Below are 19,693 nucleotides of genomic sequence, written 5' to 3'. Positions count from 1 at the left end.
GCATTGTACAGGAGCTGCTTTTAAAAAGAAGTTACTTTCCCACCTCCAAAGCCCAAATAAAATAAGGAAGCAGCACACCTTTGTATTTATGTATGTATTTGCAAATCAAGATTTACAGTGGATGTTCTGGGTGAGAATGATAGTTCTACTTTTGGTTTTTTTCTGGAAAATACGACTTGCAGAAAATGCATCTGAATCACCTACAATGTGACCTACCAGGATGTTTAGGAAAAACAGTAGAAGTGTTTCCCTTTAGGAAGGTATTCAATGTGACTCATGGCTAATGGTATTGTGTGGAGTGACTTGCAGTTGTGCCAAACCATGGCTGTGCCAAACCATGATTGGTTTGAAGCAGATTTGCAAACCATTGTCTGCACTAATTTGCCATATCTGAATTAGGAAACCATAGTTAATGGCTGTTGATTTGCCTCAGAAATCTGCCTTGCCATAGAATCCAGCCAGATGGGCGGGGTATAAATAATTTGTTGTTGTTATAGTGCTGACAGGACTTTAAGTGTCTCTCAACAGTGGTTCACTAAGCCTGCTTGAAAACATCCACAGCTTCACTTTCCAGGCTGCACACAATCCACCACACAGTGACTTGTATCCTCCACAATGGAATAACATTAAAATATGCTGACAAAAGACATAATAACGACAAGATTGTATGTGGCAGCTTAAAACCAAATTTGAATCTTATCTGCCCCACAGCGCCACTCTCCCTGCCCTATCATACAGCTTGGGACTTAAGTTATTGAGAGATTGCCTGGTCCCTTGTATCCCCAGTTGGTTCCAAAGAGATCAGAAACTTGATCTGTCTTGGAGCAGAGCTTTCCGTGTGGCTGCCCCTGTTCTGTGGAAGACCCCTGTCAGAATATGACAGGTGCCCACAATCTACATTTTTTGAAACATCTGAAGACATCTTTTGTTCTGACAAGCTTGACCTAGCTGGATTATAGGTCTCTGCCATTGGTGTTTACTCTTACCATTTTTTAATTTATTTGCTGTTAATTTCTGTGATGTTTTTTAGCTGTTTCTATTGTGTAGATCGCCTTGAGACATATATGTGGAAGGTGATTAACTAATTAATAGTATCGCCATCTTAGAATGTATAATCATCCGTCATGGGAATGGTACTGTGCGACTCCCCCCCCCCCCATAAAATTGTCTCAAGAAGCAGGTCAAGAAACATTTTATCACGAACCTAAATAAATATAGCATTAAAAAAAGCAATGAAAGGCAGAAGATGTACTAAAAGAGATTGGGAGACCATTTGGGAAATCATTCACAACCTATAGTTAGTCTTTTCGAAGCAACTTTGAAAATGTGTGCTAAATATTTGATTCTTATTCCGTTAAAAGTTCTAAAAGGTGTCCTGCAGGGTCATGTTAAAAATATATATTTTTTTCCTGTTGGAGGCATAGACCTTTAAGGGACATACAAAGGGGAATATTTCCTTTGACTGTCAAAAAGTCCATATGTCTTCTCTTCTCTGGTGCCAGCAGCTAACACTCCTTTCTTAGCCCTAAGCGTTCGGCTCAAAGACTCTCGTCAGCGACTTTTAAATAAAGAAATATATAGTTGGACACCAAGTGCCAGCTTTTCCCTCTGTTCCTTCCATGCCCGCTCACATGGAGAGGTTTAAATCATTTGAGCAACTGAGGCCCTATCTGCACTTTACATTTAAAGCAGTATCAAGCCGCTTTAATGGTCATGGCTTCCTGGGAACTGTTGTTTGTTAAAGACGATGAGAGTTATTGGGAGATCCCTAGTCTCCTTACAGAGCTACAATTTCCAGAGTGATTTAACAATCCTTCCCTCTGTGCAGGGAACTCTTTATCCCCACAACATCCCTGTGAGGTTGGGTTAGTCTAAGAGGCGGTGGGTGGCCCAAGGTCAGTGTGGTGTAGTGGTTAAGAGCCAGTGTGGTGTAGTGGTTAAGAGCGGTGGACTTGTAATCTGGGGAACCGGGTTCGCGTCTCCACTCCTCCACATGCAGCTGCTGGGTGACCTTGGGCCAGTCACACTTCTTTGAAGTCTCTCAGCCCCACTCACCTCACAGAGTGTTTGTTGTGGGGGAGGAAGGGAAAGGAGAATATTAGCCGCTTTGTGATTCCTTCGGGTAGTGACAAAGCAGGATATCAAATCCAAACTCCTCCTCCACTCAGCTCCATGGCTGAATGCGAATTTGCAATTTGTATCCTTCTCTACCCTTTTCTGTCACATAAATTGCTATACCACACTGGCTTTTCTTATTTCTTTTCATTATTGCAGCAGCAACATAAACATCAAAAGCAATCAGAGAGCAAAACAATCCAATCAAACCAGTTAGTGAAAACAAGCAGCAGAAGACCACTACATGGAGCCCACTACATGGAGCCCAGCAAGCCTAGGTCAAACTAGGGATTGTGGGAATGTTGTGGATAGTAGGAGAGGATATATTGATTAAATACTATCCTTCCTCACTCACGCTAGTGAGCTAGTAGCAGAGCACATTCCCTTATACATTGCAGGAAGCTAGTTGATGGATTCATGAGAATCATTTCAGTTAAGCAATCCAGTCTCGCTTGTCTAGAGTGGATTGTTCCTGGTAAATCCCCATTAGTCCTCTCTTAAAAACAATCATGACACAACAGTCTTCTTTTAAAAGTAACAATAAGATTTACTTACATTCAGTTCACAGTATGGTCCTGAAGGCAGACTTTATCTTGTAGTTACAGTTACACAAAAAAGTGTGGGTTCATCCTCTGTGAGGGATGAGCCCATGTGCTGCTGGCCGAGAGCCAGCAGACAGCAAAAGGCAAAATGGAGAGAAGGGATCAAGAGAGAGAGATGGCTGTGTGACTGGCCCTTTTGAAGGGTCTGCCAGGGTCACGCCCATCTACCTGGTCACACCCAGGGGGAGGATGCTCCAGACCAGGTGTGACAGGAAGTCCTCCTGGCTGGAGCAACATTCCCCTGTGTGTCCACTCTGGGCAACCAGGACATGTTGTATTTGAGTGCTTCCGTGATGTTACATCCCACAGGGATGAGTAATGTCCCCGGAAGAGGAAACTGAAAGTGATGCTTAATGTTAAATAGGCATCATTTGCTAGTGCATATGAAGAGGAAGGGGTGGAAGAGCTGTGACTGAACTATGCTCTCCTCCCTGCATGTGCTGAAGAAATACCTCGGGCTGTATCCTGCATCCTGAACTGGAAATAAATATTTGGAAAAGTAGGTTTGAGTTTGTCGAGCTTGACTAGCCAAAAAAAAGAAAAGAGAGGAGAAACCATTACTTGTTCTTCGCAAAAAAAAAAAAAAAAAAAAGCTAAGCTAATGGAAAATACATTTCTGCCACAGGCTGCGCATTTATGTAACTGGAAGGATTTGTGCTGTGAATAGTTGAGGCGATGTATTTCAGTGCCTCTTTTCAGCTCTTCAAAGAGATAAAGGGATGTGATGTTCTGACAGCAACACTGGGTCCTGCCACAGATCATCAAACTGATGACCCAGGGGAACTCTCTTACAGCAAACCTCAGGTGGCCTAGCAAACATCACTTCTGTCTCTGTGTCTTTGGGTTGTGTGCATGTTTTTTTTTTTTTATTCCCTGTTTATCTACAGGTTTTGGAAGTGTGAGGTTTGATATGTTTGTTCACTTGGATCACACTTTCATTTTTGATTCCTCTTAAGTCGACTCTTCTTTTTCCTCTCTTTATCTGGGCACCAGATATCTGCTTCATTTGCATTCCTGCGACCCCTTCAAAGAACTTAATTATTGGGAGTACAGACACAAGCTAAATATTATAGTCTTTGCTGAAATATATAATATTTAGCTTATACTCTGTGATGAGAGTTCTGGTCCGAAACATGAGGGGAGCCTCAGTTTGGGGAAGGCTGATTTTCACATATAGTCCCATTCTTCTGGGAGCAAATACAATACATGTGTTTACTATATAAAAAAAAACCTATTTGGTCATTGTGTTATTTGCTTATTTTGCTTCCATAGAACTCGGATGTAAAAGATACTGGCAAGAAATCCCACAGTAGACTAATGAGCAATTTTGGTAAACATAAGGTAAGCAGAGCTAAAACTTCCACCTATGTTTTGCATGGTTATAATAATAATTATTATTTTATTTCTAGAGCGGCTTCTGTGTACATATTGCTTTACATAGAACAGGTATGACAAGTCCCAACCTCCAAGGGGCTTGCAATCTGAAACAGTCGTGGGGAAACGTGCTCCTGAAGGTAGGAGTCTATCAATTGATGAAGATGATCATCCAAATGTCATAGACCAAATGGAGCAAACAGCACGCAGACCTAGTGGTGGGAGGAAAAAATCCTTAAATAAGAGACACGGGGGAATGATTAATGGACTTCAATGTCTGTACACTAATGCGCAAAGCATGGGAAATAAACAAGATGAGCTTGAGCTCTTGGTACAGCAAACTAAATATGACATAATAGGCATCACTGAAACCTGGTGGGATAAGTCCCACGATTGGAATGTAATAATGGAGGGATACAATCTATTTCAGAGAAACAGACCAGACAAGAAAGGAGGAGGAGTGGCGTTATATGTCAGGGATGTGTATACCTATGAAGAGATCCAAGATTTAGAACCTCAAAGCCAAAATGAGAGCATTTGGGTCAAAATTAAGGGAGAGAAGAATAACAGTGACCTCATTGTGGGAGTTTACTATAGATCCCCAAGCCAAACGGAGGACATAGATGATGCCTTCCTGGAACAGATGGCCAAGCATGCAAAAGGAAGGGAGATAGTAGTAATGGGGGACTTCAATTACCCGGATATTTGCTGGATGTCAAACTCAGCCAAGAGCATAAGGTCAAACAGATTCCTCACTGGCCTTGCAGACAACTTCATTGTCCAGAAAGTGGGAGAAGCAACAAGAGGAACAGCCATTTTAGATCTGGTCCTAACCAATGTTGATGACCTGGTTAGTGGGGTAGAAGTGGAAGGATCATTAGGCGCGAGTGATCATGCTCTTCTGAAGTTTACTCTACAGCGGAAAGGAGCAGCCAAGCATACTAGGACTCAATTTCTTGACTTTAAGAAAGCCGACTTCATAAAACTTAAGGAAGTGCTGGGTGAGATCCCATGGACAGTAATACTAAAACGAAAGGGAGTTCATGATGGCTGGGAGTTTGTTAAGAGGGAGATAGTAAAAGCACAACTTCAGGCAATACCAATGAGACGGAAACATGGAAGGTACCTAAAGAAGCCAGGGTGGCTATCTAAAGAACTTTTAACTGAGTTAAGATTAAAAAAGGATGTGTACAAAAAATGGAAAAGGGGGGAAACCACCAAAGAGGAATTCAAACATATAGCCAGCACGTGTAGACACAAAGTCAGAAATGCTAAAGCACAGAATGAACTCAGGCTTGCTAGAGAGGTTAAAAGCAACAAAAAAGGCTTTTATGGGTATGTTTGTAGCAAAAGGAAGAACAAAGAAACAGTGGGGTCACTCAGAGGAGAAGATGGTGAAATGCAAACAGGGGACACAGAAAGGGCTGAACTCCTCAATGCCTTCTTTGCCTCAGTCTTCTCCGATAAAGAAAACAATGCCCAACCTGAAGAATTTGGAGCAAATGATTCAGCAGAGGAAACACAGCCCAGAATAACTAAGGACAAGAATACTTGGCTAGTTTAGATGTATTCAAGTCTCCAGGGCCAGATGAACTGCATCCAAGAGTATTAAAAGAACTGGCAGATGTGATCTCAGAACCACTGGCAGTCATCTTTGAGAATTCCTGGAGAACAGGCAAAGTCCGGCAGACTGGAGGAGGGCAAATGTTGTCCCTATTTTCAAAAAGGGGGAAAGAGAGGACCCAAATAATCACCGTCCAGTCAGTCTGACATCAATACCAGGGAAGATTCTGGAGCAGATCATTAAGCAAACAGTCTGTGAGCACCTAGAAAGGAATACTGTGATCACCAATAGTCAGCATGGATTTCTGAAAAATAAGTCATGTCAGACTAACCTGATCTCGTTTTTTGACAGAATTACAAGCCTGGTAGATGAAGGGAACACAGTGGATGTAGCCTACCTTGATTTCAGCAAGGCATTTGACAAGGTGCCCCATGATATTCTTGTAAAGAAGCTGGTAAAATGCAGTCTTGACTATGCTACCACTCACTGGATTTGTAACTGGCTGACTGACCGAACCCAAAGGGTGCTCATCAATGGTTCCTCTTCATCCTGGAGAAGAGTGACTAGTGGGGTGCCACAGGGTTCTGTCTTGGGCCCGGTCTTATTCAACATCTTTATCAACGACTTGGATGATGGACTCAAGGGCATCCTGATCAAATTTGCAGATGACACCAAACTGGGAGGGGTGGCTAACACCCCAGAGCACAGGATCACACTTCAAAACGACCTTGACAGATTAGAGAACTGGGCCAAAACAAACAAGATGAATTTTAACAGGGAGAAATGTAAAGTATTGCACTTGGGCAAAAAAAAATGAGAGGTACAAATACAAGATGGGTGACACCTGGCTTGAGAGCAGTACATGTGAAAAGGATCTAGGAGTCTTGGTTGACCACAAACTTGACATGAGCCAACAGTGTGACGCGGCAGCTAAAAAAGCCAATGCAATTCTGGGCTGCATCAATAGGAGTATAGCATCTAGATCAAGGGAAGTAATAGTGCCACTGTATTTTGCTCTGGTCAGACCTCACCTGGAGTACTGTGTCCAGTTCTGGGCACCACAGTTCAAGAAGGACACTGACAAACTGGAACGTGTCCAGAGGAGGGCAACCAAAATGGTCAAAGGCCTGGAAACGATGCCTTATGAGGAACGGCTAAGGGAGCTGGGCATGTTTAGCCTGGAGAAGAGGAGGTTAAGGGGTGATATGATAGCCATGTTCAAATATATAAAAGGAGGTCACATAGAGGAGGGAGAAAGGTTGTTTTCTGCTGCTCCAGAGAAGCGGACACAGAGCAATGGATCCAAACTACAAGAAAGAAGATTCCACCTAAACATTAGGAAGAACTTCCTGACAGTAAGAGCTGTTCGACAGTGGAATTTGCTGCCCAGGAGTGTGGTGGAGTCTCCTTCTTTGGAGGTCTTTAAGCAGAGGCTTGACAACCATATGTCAGGAGTGCTCTGATGGTGTTACCTGCTTGGCAGGGGGTTGGACTCGATGGCCCTTGTGGTCTCTTCCAACTCTATGATTCTATGATTCTATGAAACAGCAGAAGAAGCTGGGGAAAATGGAGGCAGTGGTCGGCAAGAATAGGCAGTTTTTATTTTTATATTTATGTCCCACGTATCCTCCGAGGAGCTCTTCCCCTTTTGACCCTGTGAGGTAGGTTAAGCTGAGGGAATGTGACTGGTCCAAGGTCAGCCATGATATAATTGGAGCCCTCGCATGGCACAGAATCAAGAAAAGAGCCCTGATGGATCAACCCAAACATCTAGTCCAGCATTCTTAGGCAGCTTATACAAAGCCTGCAAGCAAGACATAAGTGCAGGATCCCTGTCCCACTCCCGACTCCCAGCTTTGTTTCACCAGCTCTTTCTGCAGATGGTAAGGGCAGTGTAAAACATAATTTATTTCTTTAAACTTTAGCTGGCAGCACATACTTTTACACTCTCTCTCTCTCTCTCTCTCTCTCTCTCCCCCCTATATGTAACGTTCTTTGGCTTTCAAGAAACTGAAAAAGGACAATTAATGAGCTGTTATTCATTCAATTTTCAGATGCGTCCCACAACTTCCAGCTTATATTTGCTAATGGGGACTATTGACAATTGACATTCCCAGCACACTGATAAGGGAACAAATGTTGTACAGTAGAATGCTTGTGAGAGAAACCAGCCTCTGGAGAACTTACAATTACTCACTACTTTGAAGACTGCAAAATATTTCAATAATGCAACGATTTCAGCTAATTAGCCTAATTAGGCTTGCCCTGATATTTTTTCATGTCTGCATGAAAAACAGAATGAATATTCTCCTTAATGACCATTGTGGAAATTGATTGACTTTGTGCACTTCTGGCTATAAGAGATATTTAGTGATGCTGTACTGAAAGCGTTCTCCCTTTGAATTACAAAATTTAAAAGTCTGCAGATGTGAATGAATTTCACAAAAATTCATTTAGCTCATAAGTATTTCTTTAATTGTACCCCTATATGTGGAAGGGTTTTGATATATTCCCTTTCAGATGTTGGCATTGCATTTTGCTGGATGTCCCCGCCAGTGTCCTTCACCAGAGTCCCATACTTTTTCTTTGACCTTCCCATGTCATTCATTCAATAAATCCTTGAAATACTGACATTTCAGGGTCGACAGAGAAATAGACGCATGGGGAGAAAAATGCCTGGGTTGTTTTCTTCTTTCTTTCCTTCAAAATAAATTGCTGTCTGTGAAAGTAGGTATAAAATGATTGTGACAATGGGTTTCAGCACTCTGCATAACTCTCCCACCCCTCCCCCATAAAAAATCTTAAATTATGCAAGTTTGAGGATTTTATAGAAACCTAGTTCTCTGTAAACTAGCTGCTCTTTTGCAAGCAGTTTACGATCGCTGTTACAACTTAAGTTTTGTTCAGTTCTCTCACCTTTTGGTATGTGCCTAGCAGGTAGTAAGATGGTTTGCCATCAAATTCAGTGGGAGAGCTCATTCTTTCTCAATTAAATTATTTCCCAGTCAAATCAACAGGACTTACTGTGGCGTTCGTATGGAGCCCCCGGTCGTCTCACGGACTATTGACCCGTACACCAATAATCCGCTGCCACCAACCAGGTCCTCCCTGGTAAAATCACTTCAGTCTCAGTCAGCTTCTCAATTAATAAAGAAGAGTGTATTTTATTTCAGACACAAACAAAACTTTTACAGCATTCCAAACGTCGTTGCTCTTTACTTTCTTAGTCTTATTTTCCTCTTTTTTATCTCTTCTACCTCCCCACACTCAAGAACCAACTGCCCTAACTGTCTCTCTATTACCAACTGCCTTTCCCAACCAGCCAACCCACTAAATCCAACCAACTATCCACCAACAACTCCCAATGACCTCCTCCCTGAACTGGTTTTATAGTCCCACTGACTCCACCCCCCTGGGTCCTGTCTGTGCAACCTATTTAACTATTTCCCCTCCAGCACTCTCTCATATATGTTAACGTCACTCTTACCAGCTATTAATCTTGGCTGGAGCAAAACCTTTGTAAATCGAACATAACTCTTGGCAATAGTACTTAGGGCAGTAGCTCAGTGACAAGAGGGCATGAATTTGCATGCCAAATGTTCCAGGTTCAATCCCTGATCCTTCCATTTAAAATGCTCAAGGGAGGAAAGAGTGAGGGAAATCTCCTTTTGGGACCGTGGGAGGCCCCTGTTAGCCTGAGGCTGCATTCACATGGCAGCTTATTCTATTTTCACGTCATTTCCCCAACTCTTCATTTCTGCATTCTGTTTGAGTTTTTACACAACATAAAAGCCACACCCAGAAATACAGTGGAATTTAGCAAAAGTTGAGTACAGTGGTACCTTGGGTTAAGAACTTAATTCGTTCCGGAGGTCTGTTCTTAACCTGAAACTGTTCTTAACCTGAAGCACCACTTTAGCTAATGGGGCCTCCCGCGGCTGCCGCGCTGCTGCTGCACGATTTCTGTTCTCATCCTGAAGCAAAGTTCTTAACCCGAGGTAATATTTCTGGGTTATCGGAGTATGTAACCTGAAGCGTATGTGTCAGAGCTGCCCGAGGTCCCAGCTCACAAAGGACCAACGCCAGTTCGTTGTTATATATAAAAGTCTTTATTGAAGTTCAGTTTCGATTTCAAAGCCGTGGCGCGCAGCTCTACGTCTCAAACTCTAGACCGCTGAAGCTCCGTCTGAATCTCCTCCCCCCTGACACCAGTTTAAGAATCTAGCCTTGCTCCACCTCTTCCTTTGCTCTTTTCTCCTCTGGGCCCGCCTGTCCGCTGGGGTCTCGCCCTTTCTAGACTCTTCTGACGCTGAGTCCCCTGAGTCTTCCCCCTCCCTCCGGCAGGCTTTAGGACCTGGTTCCCAATCCGGGTTTCCTGCTGTGCCACGCGCCTGTACATTCGAACTTGGCGCGCACGCCCAGCCGGCAACCTTCCTCCTGACCGTTACACTGCTCCTGTCACTGCTTCCCCCTTCGGAGAGGCTAGCTGGACCTGACTTCCCCTCCGTTCCCTCACTCTGCGATAGAGGCGTGGTCAGCCCTGACTCATCTTCTCTCCCTGCTGGAGGAGAAGCTGGCCCTGATACATGGGACTCTTCCCCCCCACTACGCTCTGGTGGAGGAGCTGGTCCTGATCTCCCGCTGCTGCTTTGGGAGTCCCCGCTGGCCCCTTGCTTCTGGTGTGTCCCCCCTGGGACCCCCCTTGCCCTGGCCATCGGCGCCCCCCTCTGGGAATCTTCTGATTCGCTGGAGAAGCTCATGGAATCTCTCGGGCCACTTTCATACCCCCCTACGCTGCCCTCCGAATCTTCCCCTTCGCTCTCCATTTCCTCTCTCCCCTGTGCCTCTGCTCCTGAGCCCCTGACAGTATGTAACCTAAGGTACCACTGTACTTGTTTCTGGGTGGGGTGGGTGGGAGGGGAGACACAAACTTGTTTTCAAATAACACAGAAAAATGAGCACTAAACTTGTTCTGTATTCCACTATATTTCTGTAAGTGGCTTTTACGCCATGTGAAATCTCAATCAGAACGCAGAAATTAACAGTTAGGGAAACATTGTGAAAATGGGGAGGTAAAAAGGGGGGTGGGGACTTCAGTGCGAATGCAGCCTGGGCAGACCACACTGGAAATGAACGTTAACTTTTTATAGTTCACCACACGGTTAAATCAGATATTGTTTTCTCAATCAGAAGGCTGCAAAACCAAGGCCCAAATCTCATAGCGCATCTGATGATGAGGATTCTCAACAAAATTGTTCTGGGAAGGAACCTGGACAGCTATACAGGTTAGTAATTGTCACTTTCCCCCAGCTGTTTTACTGCCAGTTCAGGCAATCTGCAAATGTACATTTTCACCGGAATGTAACTGGCACTAGCTTTTTAGAATGAGTAAAGCAATACTGGGTGTTTGTGTGTGGGGACATACTCAATTTTTAGATGAAAACAGGTAGAACCAAAAATACTGCCTGTCTAAACTCATTATGCTACTGAGCATATATTTGCTGCAGAGCCAAAACTCCCTCTTCCTATTGTCCTGCACATCTTGCCTTCATTTAATAAGAGAACTTATTTCTATCCAGAACCCGTTGCTTCTGTTGGAGAGATGTATCTGGAAGGCATATCTGTATGAAGGATGGGTTGTGGGGCGGAGAGGCAGAGGCAGGGTTAAAAAAATGAATTAGAGTTTTGGAAAAGGCTTCACCTCTTGGCCAGCCTATTTCTTTCCTCTGTTTGGTTGTCTTTTATTTTGTAGCATGCCTTCTAGTCAAGTAACAACTGTTGTTGTTTAAGAAAAGGCATTGGATTCGTCTGGACTTAGTAGTAGGATAGAGAGAGAAGCTGACAAATCTAGCCATTTAGGAAAAAAAATACCCCTCTTTTACCATTATTCAGCAGGTTGGGTCGGCGGAGAAAAACGATGAAGCTGTGTCGCGATCTTTCTGATTTAGTGGTGTACACCAATTCGGTAGCAGCTCAAGACATAGTTGATGATGGTAAGGCTGTGGGTGAATACTGGGGCACATCCTTTTCCTGCTGTCAAATATATTATTTGCTCCTGTATAAGGAAGTAGCAGGGGGTGCCGGGCACTGCCTAGTAATTCAAAGAAACAAGCAAAGATTTTTAAATGGATAGAGTAATTTGTGAGTTTGGGGGTGTGCGGACACGGCGTTTGCAATAAATTGGCGGAAACTACCTCCTCCCCCTAGCGAAACCTCGTTCCTAACTGCCACGCCAAATTAGGCGGAATTACACCCAAGTCACATTTGGGCCTGCCATCTTGATTCAAAATGGTGCCTGGTGTCCAAATGTAGACGAAGACCACTGCCCCCACCTCAGGAACCCTTGTGCTGAGTATGGCAGCAATATCTCAAGACCTCTGAACCCATAAAGGACAGACAGATAGACAAGCAGGCAAACTACTTCCCCAAAGTAGTAGTATATATAGTAGTGTAGTGTGTGTGTGTGTGTGTGTGTGTGTGTGTGTGTGTGTATAGTAGATGAGCATGTGGGAATTTCTCCTGTGCAAGTTGAGGTGAATATGAGTCCCTTGATATTGCCGCTATGCTGTTGCACAAATCTTGTTGATTTGTGATCCTTCCGTAGACTTTGAGGTTATAACAATGGGATCTTAGTGGGGGAGTGGTGTGGGTTTACCTGCTTTGTGCATTGCAATTCCACACTTCTTATTTTTGAGCTTAAAAGTGATGCTCAAGTGCCATCCCAAACATACTCCTGGTTCATGCAAAAACCCAGCCCACTTTGGTAGTATGAGTTTCTCAGTCCCATCCTTCCTTTCCAGCTTGGCTCCTGCCTCTTCTGCCCCTTCCTGTTTTATGGGCTTATCCCACCTGCTTGCAATGGCTTCCCTCTTCCTCCACTGGAAGTTGGCACAGCTGCATTACAAAACAGGATTGCTTTTCTCACCTTCCTCAGAATCAAAAGCTGTGACAAGTGGTGTCGCCTTCAACATGTAAAAGCGACATGTTCTTTCCACCGCAAGCAGCCTTCAGCGTGTGACAAGTGACAAGTTTCTGCTTGGGGATAGACTTTAATTAAGAGGACCAGTCCCTTTATAAGCATTATTTGTGGGGGAAGAAGAGGTTTTAAGCTCCAGGGGTAGTTTTTGCGCACAGTGTGCTTTTTGTTACGCAGACAGACACCTTTCTTGATTCAAGCACATTTCAGCCAAGGTTGGCATGTCAAATGCAGATTGAGGTGAAATCATTGCATATTCCTGATGAGCATCTTCAGAGAAGTAGTCAAAATCCAGCTGGAAACACGCCGACAGCTCTTTCATGGAACAATCCCATCTAGTGAAAATAGTTGGAGTTTTCTGAATTACACAGCGGGAATTTCTCGATTCTCTAATCAGGGCTATGTGTCTCCTGCATTTTTAAAAACATTTTTCAGCTGAAATTATAGCCCATATTTCTAGTTCTTATTATTGCAAAATTAGGCTTCAAGTTGAGTTTGCATCACCTGATAAACCTCAGAAGTGTGAGGAGGGACCAAGGTCTGAGACTCAGTATTCTGGCCCCTTCCCTGCCACTTCAGTAAATATAACAAATGTGTTTAATTTTATAATCATTTCAACAGGCCATGAAATTGACTGGGTTTTTTTATGTCGCAAAACTTGTTATCTTGATTCAAAATTATGAACATATCTTTTTTGTTAAAAGTGCAGGCTTCATGCAGCTTTGATACTGAGACCGATTTCTTCCAGAAATGCCTTGAGAGATTTGGTCCTGTCCTTTTTTGAATTCTCCATGCGTGCTTAATATATATTCGACTCGGGAAAGCCTGTTTGAATGCAGTGCTTTGCAAAGAATAGCACTTGTGGTCCTTCCCCCACCTCAACATGCTCATCATCTGAATATTAGACACACTCCATTTAGATAAATAGTTTTGTATTTGAACATCTTGGAGGAACTAGTCATGACACTGAACATGTGTTCTGTTTGATAATGCAGTTGTAGATATGGTTCGAAAATGCCAACTTGAATGGTTATGTATATGAAACTAAACTTATTTCAATGCCCATTATATTTGGTGAGTGAGGCTATAGCAAACAGCCACTTTGTAACAAAAGGGGGAGTATTTGATCATGTTGCCTTGGTAAATGGCAGCTGTGTTCTCTTCCCATACCCATAGACCATAGCTGTCAACTTTCCCCTTTTCTTGCAAGGAATCCTATTCGGAATAAGGGAATTTCCCTTTAAAAAGGGGGAAAGTTGCCAGCTATGCCATAGACTTCATTTGCCCTCACTGAAAGCATAACATAGCATGGCACCATTACATTTGCAGCATGACCCTGACTGTCTGAGATGACTTCTTTTTTTTTTTAATTAGTTATTCATTACAAAAAAAAGCTGTTTGTTACAAATGCATGCTTTCCACTTGCAGAGCTTTAAATAGTCAAGTCAAACATGCTGCCTTTTGCCAAGTCAAGAAAGTGTGTTTTGGGCTGGTCTTTCACTCAGAATTTAAAGTCGTCAAGAAAGGTGAAGGTCTCGGTCCTTCTCCTGTTTCTGAAATTGAGTTTTCACCTTCATTGTCAGGAAAATATTTCTCAATGAGGCCCAGGGCAGCTCGGTAGACAAAGGTGTTCTCGTGAGTCTGGAGGGCTTTGATTTCCTGCCGGCCCCCGAGTTGTTTCACCAAAAGAAAGTGTTTCAAGTAAAAAGTGGCTCTGAAGCAACAGATCAGAGGAAATAACAGCTGTTTAAAAATGCACATTTAGAAGGGAGGGGAGGCTTTGAGCATAACACATTTATTTCCAAATTGTCCTCAGGCAAACGTTGGGCGCAACACTAATATATATATATATATATATATATATATATATATATGCTTTCGTAGATTTTCACGGGTACAGGAATGCAGGTTTTGGTGTCCTCGGGTGTCTTCCCGTGTAAAAGTTGGGGTGTCTAGGCGACGTTTCGACGAGGTCTCACTCGTCATCTTCAGGTAACAAGAAGCCGAAAGCACCAGCCTGAAGATGACGAGTGAGACCTCGTCGAAACGTCGCCTAGACACCCCAACTTTTACACGGGAAGACACCCGAGGACACCAAAACCTGCATATATATATATATATATATATATGCAGGTTTTGGTGTCCTCGGGTGTCTTCCCGTGTAAAAGTTGGGGTGTCTAGGCACGGGAAGACACCCGAGGACACCAAAACCTGCATTCCTGTACCCGTGAAAATCTACGAAAGCAAATATATATATATATATATATATGTGTGTGTGTGTGTGTACACAACACATTTCGTGTCATACTTGACCATATCTTCTTTTCCTTGGTTATTTTCCTTTTCAACATGTAGGGTCTGTGGGGAATGTGTTATCCTTCAGCGAGTCGAGAGCACACCAGGTGGTGCAACAGAAGGCAGAGCAGTTTATGCTGTATAACCAGAAGCAGCTCACCAGAATCTACCCATCTGCATATCGGATTGACTCCAGCAACTTCAACCCTTTGGCATATTGGAACGTGGGCTGCCAGCTAGGTGAGTGCTGCAGTGTATACGTGCGAGGTGTATGCACACAATATCCAGGTGCCCATTGATCTCCTTTCACCCCATTTTTTCAGATGTCCCTATCCCAGCTGCCTGCTGGATGGGGAGGAAGATAAGGGAGGGCAGGAGGGGAAGGGAGAAGAGTGTCAGAAAGCTACGAAATGATATTCGCTGTTGCTTAAAACCCTTTTGTTAGGAAATTACACCATACTGATGTTTTACCAAACTGCAGTAAAGCATTTTTTAAAACTGGCAAGAGAGAAGGGGGGGCGGTGTCAGAAAAGAATAGGGATGTCAGAAGGAAGAAGAGAGCTGTTGGAAAGAGAGAAAAGAGGTGTTGGATAGAAATAATGGTGGGGGGTGGGTATGTCCACTTTTGGTTCAGATCTCACCAACTTTTGACTTTGACACTACATGCTGCCAGCATGCAGCTCCTAACAGATTGCCCCAGAGGGAATGCAGCCTTCAAGAGAAATATATACTTTGTTCATTAAATCCCATTTATCTGTTTAAAATCAAAGGCAATTGCATTATGGGGAGGGGGAAAGCATACAAAACTATTTTATGGGCAGGATCCAGGCTAACTTAGGCCGCAGTCTTAACCCCACTTGCCTGAGAGTAAGCCCCATTGAATTCAATAGGACTTAACCTCTGAGTAGACATGGTTAAAATCGTAAGTTGCATCTTGTTTCCATTGAAATTAACGAGCCAAGTTAGTCGTTAGGTCCCTTTGATTTCAGTAGGGATGAAGCACCGCTAACTTAACTCTGGGTTTATCTTTATGAGCAGAAACCACACAAGGTTTTGTTAGATGCATGTGAAGTTGATGAGTAACACAAGCTATTGCTAATTTCACAGTGGCGTTAAACTATCAGTCTGATGGGCGCGTAATGCAGTTGAACCAAGCCAAGTTCAGGATGAATGGCAACTGTGGATACGTCCTGAAACCTCAGCAGATGTGCAAAGGTAGTACCATTCAATGCATTTTAATCCTGTAATGCTATTATACATGCATTATAAGGATGGGAGGCCTGTGGCCTACCAGATATATTTTTTAATATCTATCTATATCTATATCATCTATATCTACTTTTTTTATTTATTTCATGGTACAGAAGATAAATTTTGAGAAAACAATTGTAAACAACAAGTAACTTGTCATGTGTAAAAGTTTCGTTTGATTGCTCTAAGAGATCACACCACATTTCCCCATGAGTGCTGGGTGGATTCCTGCCACAGCCTGATCTGTTTATGTATTCAATAAACATTTGACATATGTTATAAAAGGAATATGGATTATGCTTGCCCTTTGCTGCTCTCACCTGGCATGTTAGTTTCTCAGCCAATGCTATTGACCATACTCTGTCACACCAAGAATCAATGTTCATTCAGCCCATTACCAGTTTTCCAACATCAGGCTATCTCCAAATGAGCAGGAGTTAATAGAAAGGATGAGAGGTCATGTTTAGGATAATCATGAGCAGACGGGATCCTAAGCCCAAGTAGTGCTAATGCAGCGGACATTTCAATCAAGCTTATTTATTTGAAGACAGCATTCCAGAAGTGTTTGATGATATCACACCACCACCACTTATGGAAATATGTACCTTTTGACTGTGCATCCCCTGCAACAATTGGGATTGACTTCCTTAGATATTCAGGATAACCTCACCGGCATATAATGCCACCTACGCAGACGTTTTAATGAGGCTTCCCTTATTTTTGCAGAAGCAGATTTCAACAGTCTCTCAGACCACAAAGCCATCAAATTTTCATTTGGTATTTCCACATCTAGGTCCACTTCCCATGGTGTTCTGTGTACAATAGATTGCCATATTCTAGTGTTATTAGAGCTTTATAAATTGAGGAAGCTATGCCTATCAGACATCGTTGAACTACAACTCCCTTTATACTTGATTATTGAACATACTGGCTGGGAAATGTAGTCCAACAACATCTTGAGAGCCGCAGGCTCACCATCTCTATTGTCAACAATCAGGCTGCAATATGTTCATTAATGGCAATAACGACAGTCCTTTGACAGTGATAAATTTCCAGGCAAAGCTGATAGAAATAAAAGAGCTGACTTGTTGAAGGGTGGGGTAGAAGTGCCTAAAATAAGCATAAAACTTACAGAATCCAATAACCAGAGGAGGATAAATGAACTAAATAACAGAATGGTGGTGGAACCGTTGCATTATCTGATTAGCACAGGTCTGACCTTTTATCCCATGGCCAGTGCTGGATTTACATATAAGCTAAACAAGCTATTGCTTAGGGCCCCAGTCTCTTGGGCACCCCCCCCCCCAAGAAATTTAAAGGAAAAAACAACAACTGGGTGTACATTTCCAAACTATAAGATAAGAAACAAATAAAATAAAACCTACATACAGCAAGACTGTTTTGTGTTGTGTAGGCTCCTATTTGTTATGTGCAAATGGCTTTAGATACCTATTAGGTCCATAAATTACCATATAGCATATATTCAACACAAAAAACAGTGACAATTTGTTGTTGACAAAGGACAGCTGGACATATAAAGCGTCCCATTACCTTCAGTAGCTTAGGGTCTCGTCAGACCTAAATCCGGCCCTGGCCACAGCCAATGAATTGTGTATGTGAAGTACCTGCAGTCATCCAGATTGGCAGGCAAACACATCCCCCAAAGTAAAAGAAGAAGAAAATTCTGGTTATGAGGATCATTGCATAGTTGAATTTGTATGTTACTTGTTGACTGCCTGCTTTTATTTAGAAGTGTGTAAGAGACGCATAACTCCTTATCTGAAGGACTGTACCCTTCTGTACTCTTTGCACCCTCTAGGGACGTTCAATCCCTATTCTACAGATCCACTGCCTGCTTTCCCTAAGAAGCAACTTCTCCTCAAAATCATCAGTGGGCAGCAGCTACCGAAACCTCCGGACTCAGTGTTAGGAGACAGAGGAGAGGTAAACAACATTGATGATAGCTTTTGTGGTTTTCCAGTCTCTGAGTATGGATGTGCACATTGCCTACAGCACTTCTTAAGGATATGTGTGGCGCACACCTGAATTTTATTCACCCGCAGCTGCTATCTTAGTGTGGGATAAACATCTTATTAATTTATCACTGCGCTGAAGGCTAAATTGTGAAATTCACCATGCATTTCTGTTTAATGATTTAGGGACATATTCCCTGAAAGTTTCTGGCTTGGGAGTTTGCAATAATTTGTATCTTTACGGTTTCATAATGTTCAAAATACAAAGGGTGGGGGCTTATGAGTACAGGCATATCTCTTCTCTATAGAGTTAATGCAGCTAGAGAAGGAACCCTGCTCACATAGTTGTCTTTTCTGTTTACTCAACACTTGGTCTCATTACTGCATTTTCTGTTCACCTTTCATGACACATTGGATTGCACCCTGGAGGGACAGAAAGGTTCGTTAATAAAATTTGTCCCCTTGACAGCGTGGTGCAATGAAGCAGCTACTTAACTCTTTAATGTGAAGTAGATGTTAGAAAATTGGTGGACTGCCCTCCCTGTTGGGGGGCATCTGTCTCCCTCATTAACATTCAGGAGGAGTTTAAAAACATTTCCGCTCACCCAGGCATTTGGTGGCTGAGAGAAACTGTTCCCGCAAACCTTGTTCAGCTGTGAGCCTATGTCTTCAGAGATGTGTTCAGGTGTGTTCGATGTTTTTAGATGTTCCAAACATGTTTTTATTTTAGGTTTAATTGCACTACTTTCTTGCTTGCTCTCCTGGACTCCTTTGGGAGGAAGGGCAAGATAGAAATTTGAAAAACAAACAAACATAAATAAACATTTTAAGCAACACGCTGATATTTAGAACAGACAAGTGAAACAAATTTCCAATAGTAAAAATAAGAGCTTGGATTATGGCTCTGCAAGATCTCTCTCGTTTTTTTTATAATAATTTTTATTAACAGACCAATCAAATCAAATCACATAAATTCCAAATTGCAAAGCCGAATTTTAAATTTTTTGTTGGGGGTACCCATATTTCAAGTTCCGAAAGGGATCCAATCCTCTTGTTGTTGCTGCTGCTTTAATGTCCACAAATCTGTTCAAATAGTGTTCACCATTCTATCCAATCCTTTCTTGTTATTTTCCACATCTCTTCTTGTTATTTTCACATATTTTTCCTTTCTCTTTGTGACCTCTGATAGTCTCCACAAGTGGGTTAAAACAAATTGTAATCTTGTGTGGGTTTTTGCTCGTTAATCTTCACAGATCTGTCACTCCCTTTCTCAGTCCTCTGAGGAGGTTCTGCCAGTCCATAGCTTCCTCCTCCTGATCATCAATCTTTCGACAGAACCTGCCAAGATGGCGACTCCCTTTTTATTACTGTGTCATTCCAAGAGCCCTTGTTCTTTTCTCGATCTCCATAAGCCAAACTTTTGGTTAGTAATTCATTTCCACACAGTTTTTAATCATCCTGCTTGGGTCAGTTATGCGACGGTTCTTTCTTGGGGAGGGGTTATTGGTTAATCACATAGAAGAAAAGAAAAAAGTCCCCCCCC

General features: G+C 42.8%; 1 protein-coding gene across 14 annotated transcripts in view; it reads left to right on the top strand.

The window, feature by feature from the left end:
* PLCH1 (phospholipase C eta 1) overlaps window positions 1-19,693 on the top strand; it is a 144,453-nt gene that overhangs the window by 110,096 nt on the left and 14,664 nt on the right. For 9 of the 14 annotated variants that reach the window (XM_081862069.1, XM_081862066.1, XM_081862078.1 and 6 more), the window contains 6 exons: window positions 3,990-4,058; window positions 10,846-10,940; window positions 11,548-11,648; window positions 14,987-15,166; window positions 16,034-16,141; window positions 17,997-18,121. In XM_081862069.1, the coding sequence (XP_081718195.1) occupies window positions 3,990-4,058; window positions 10,846-10,940; window positions 11,548-11,648; window positions 14,987-15,166; window positions 16,034-16,141; window positions 17,997-18,121 (678 nt within the window). The remainder of the gene's footprint in view (window positions 1-3,989; window positions 4,059-10,845; window positions 10,941-11,547; window positions 11,649-14,986; window positions 15,167-16,033; window positions 16,142-17,996; window positions 18,122-19,693) is intronic. The other 5 variants (XM_081862075.1, XM_081862074.1, XM_081862079.1 and 2 more) reach the window with 2 other exon arrangements.

The sequence above is a fragment of the Podarcis erhardii genome (genome assembly GCF_964252035.2).
Source record: "Podarcis erhardii genome assembly, chromosome: 5".
Classification (NCBI taxonomy): Eukaryota; Metazoa; Chordata; class Lepidosauria; order Squamata; family Lacertidae; genus Podarcis; species Podarcis erhardii.
Note: the sequence above shows the minus strand (reverse complement) of the source record. Positions and strands in the feature narration are given on the sequence as shown.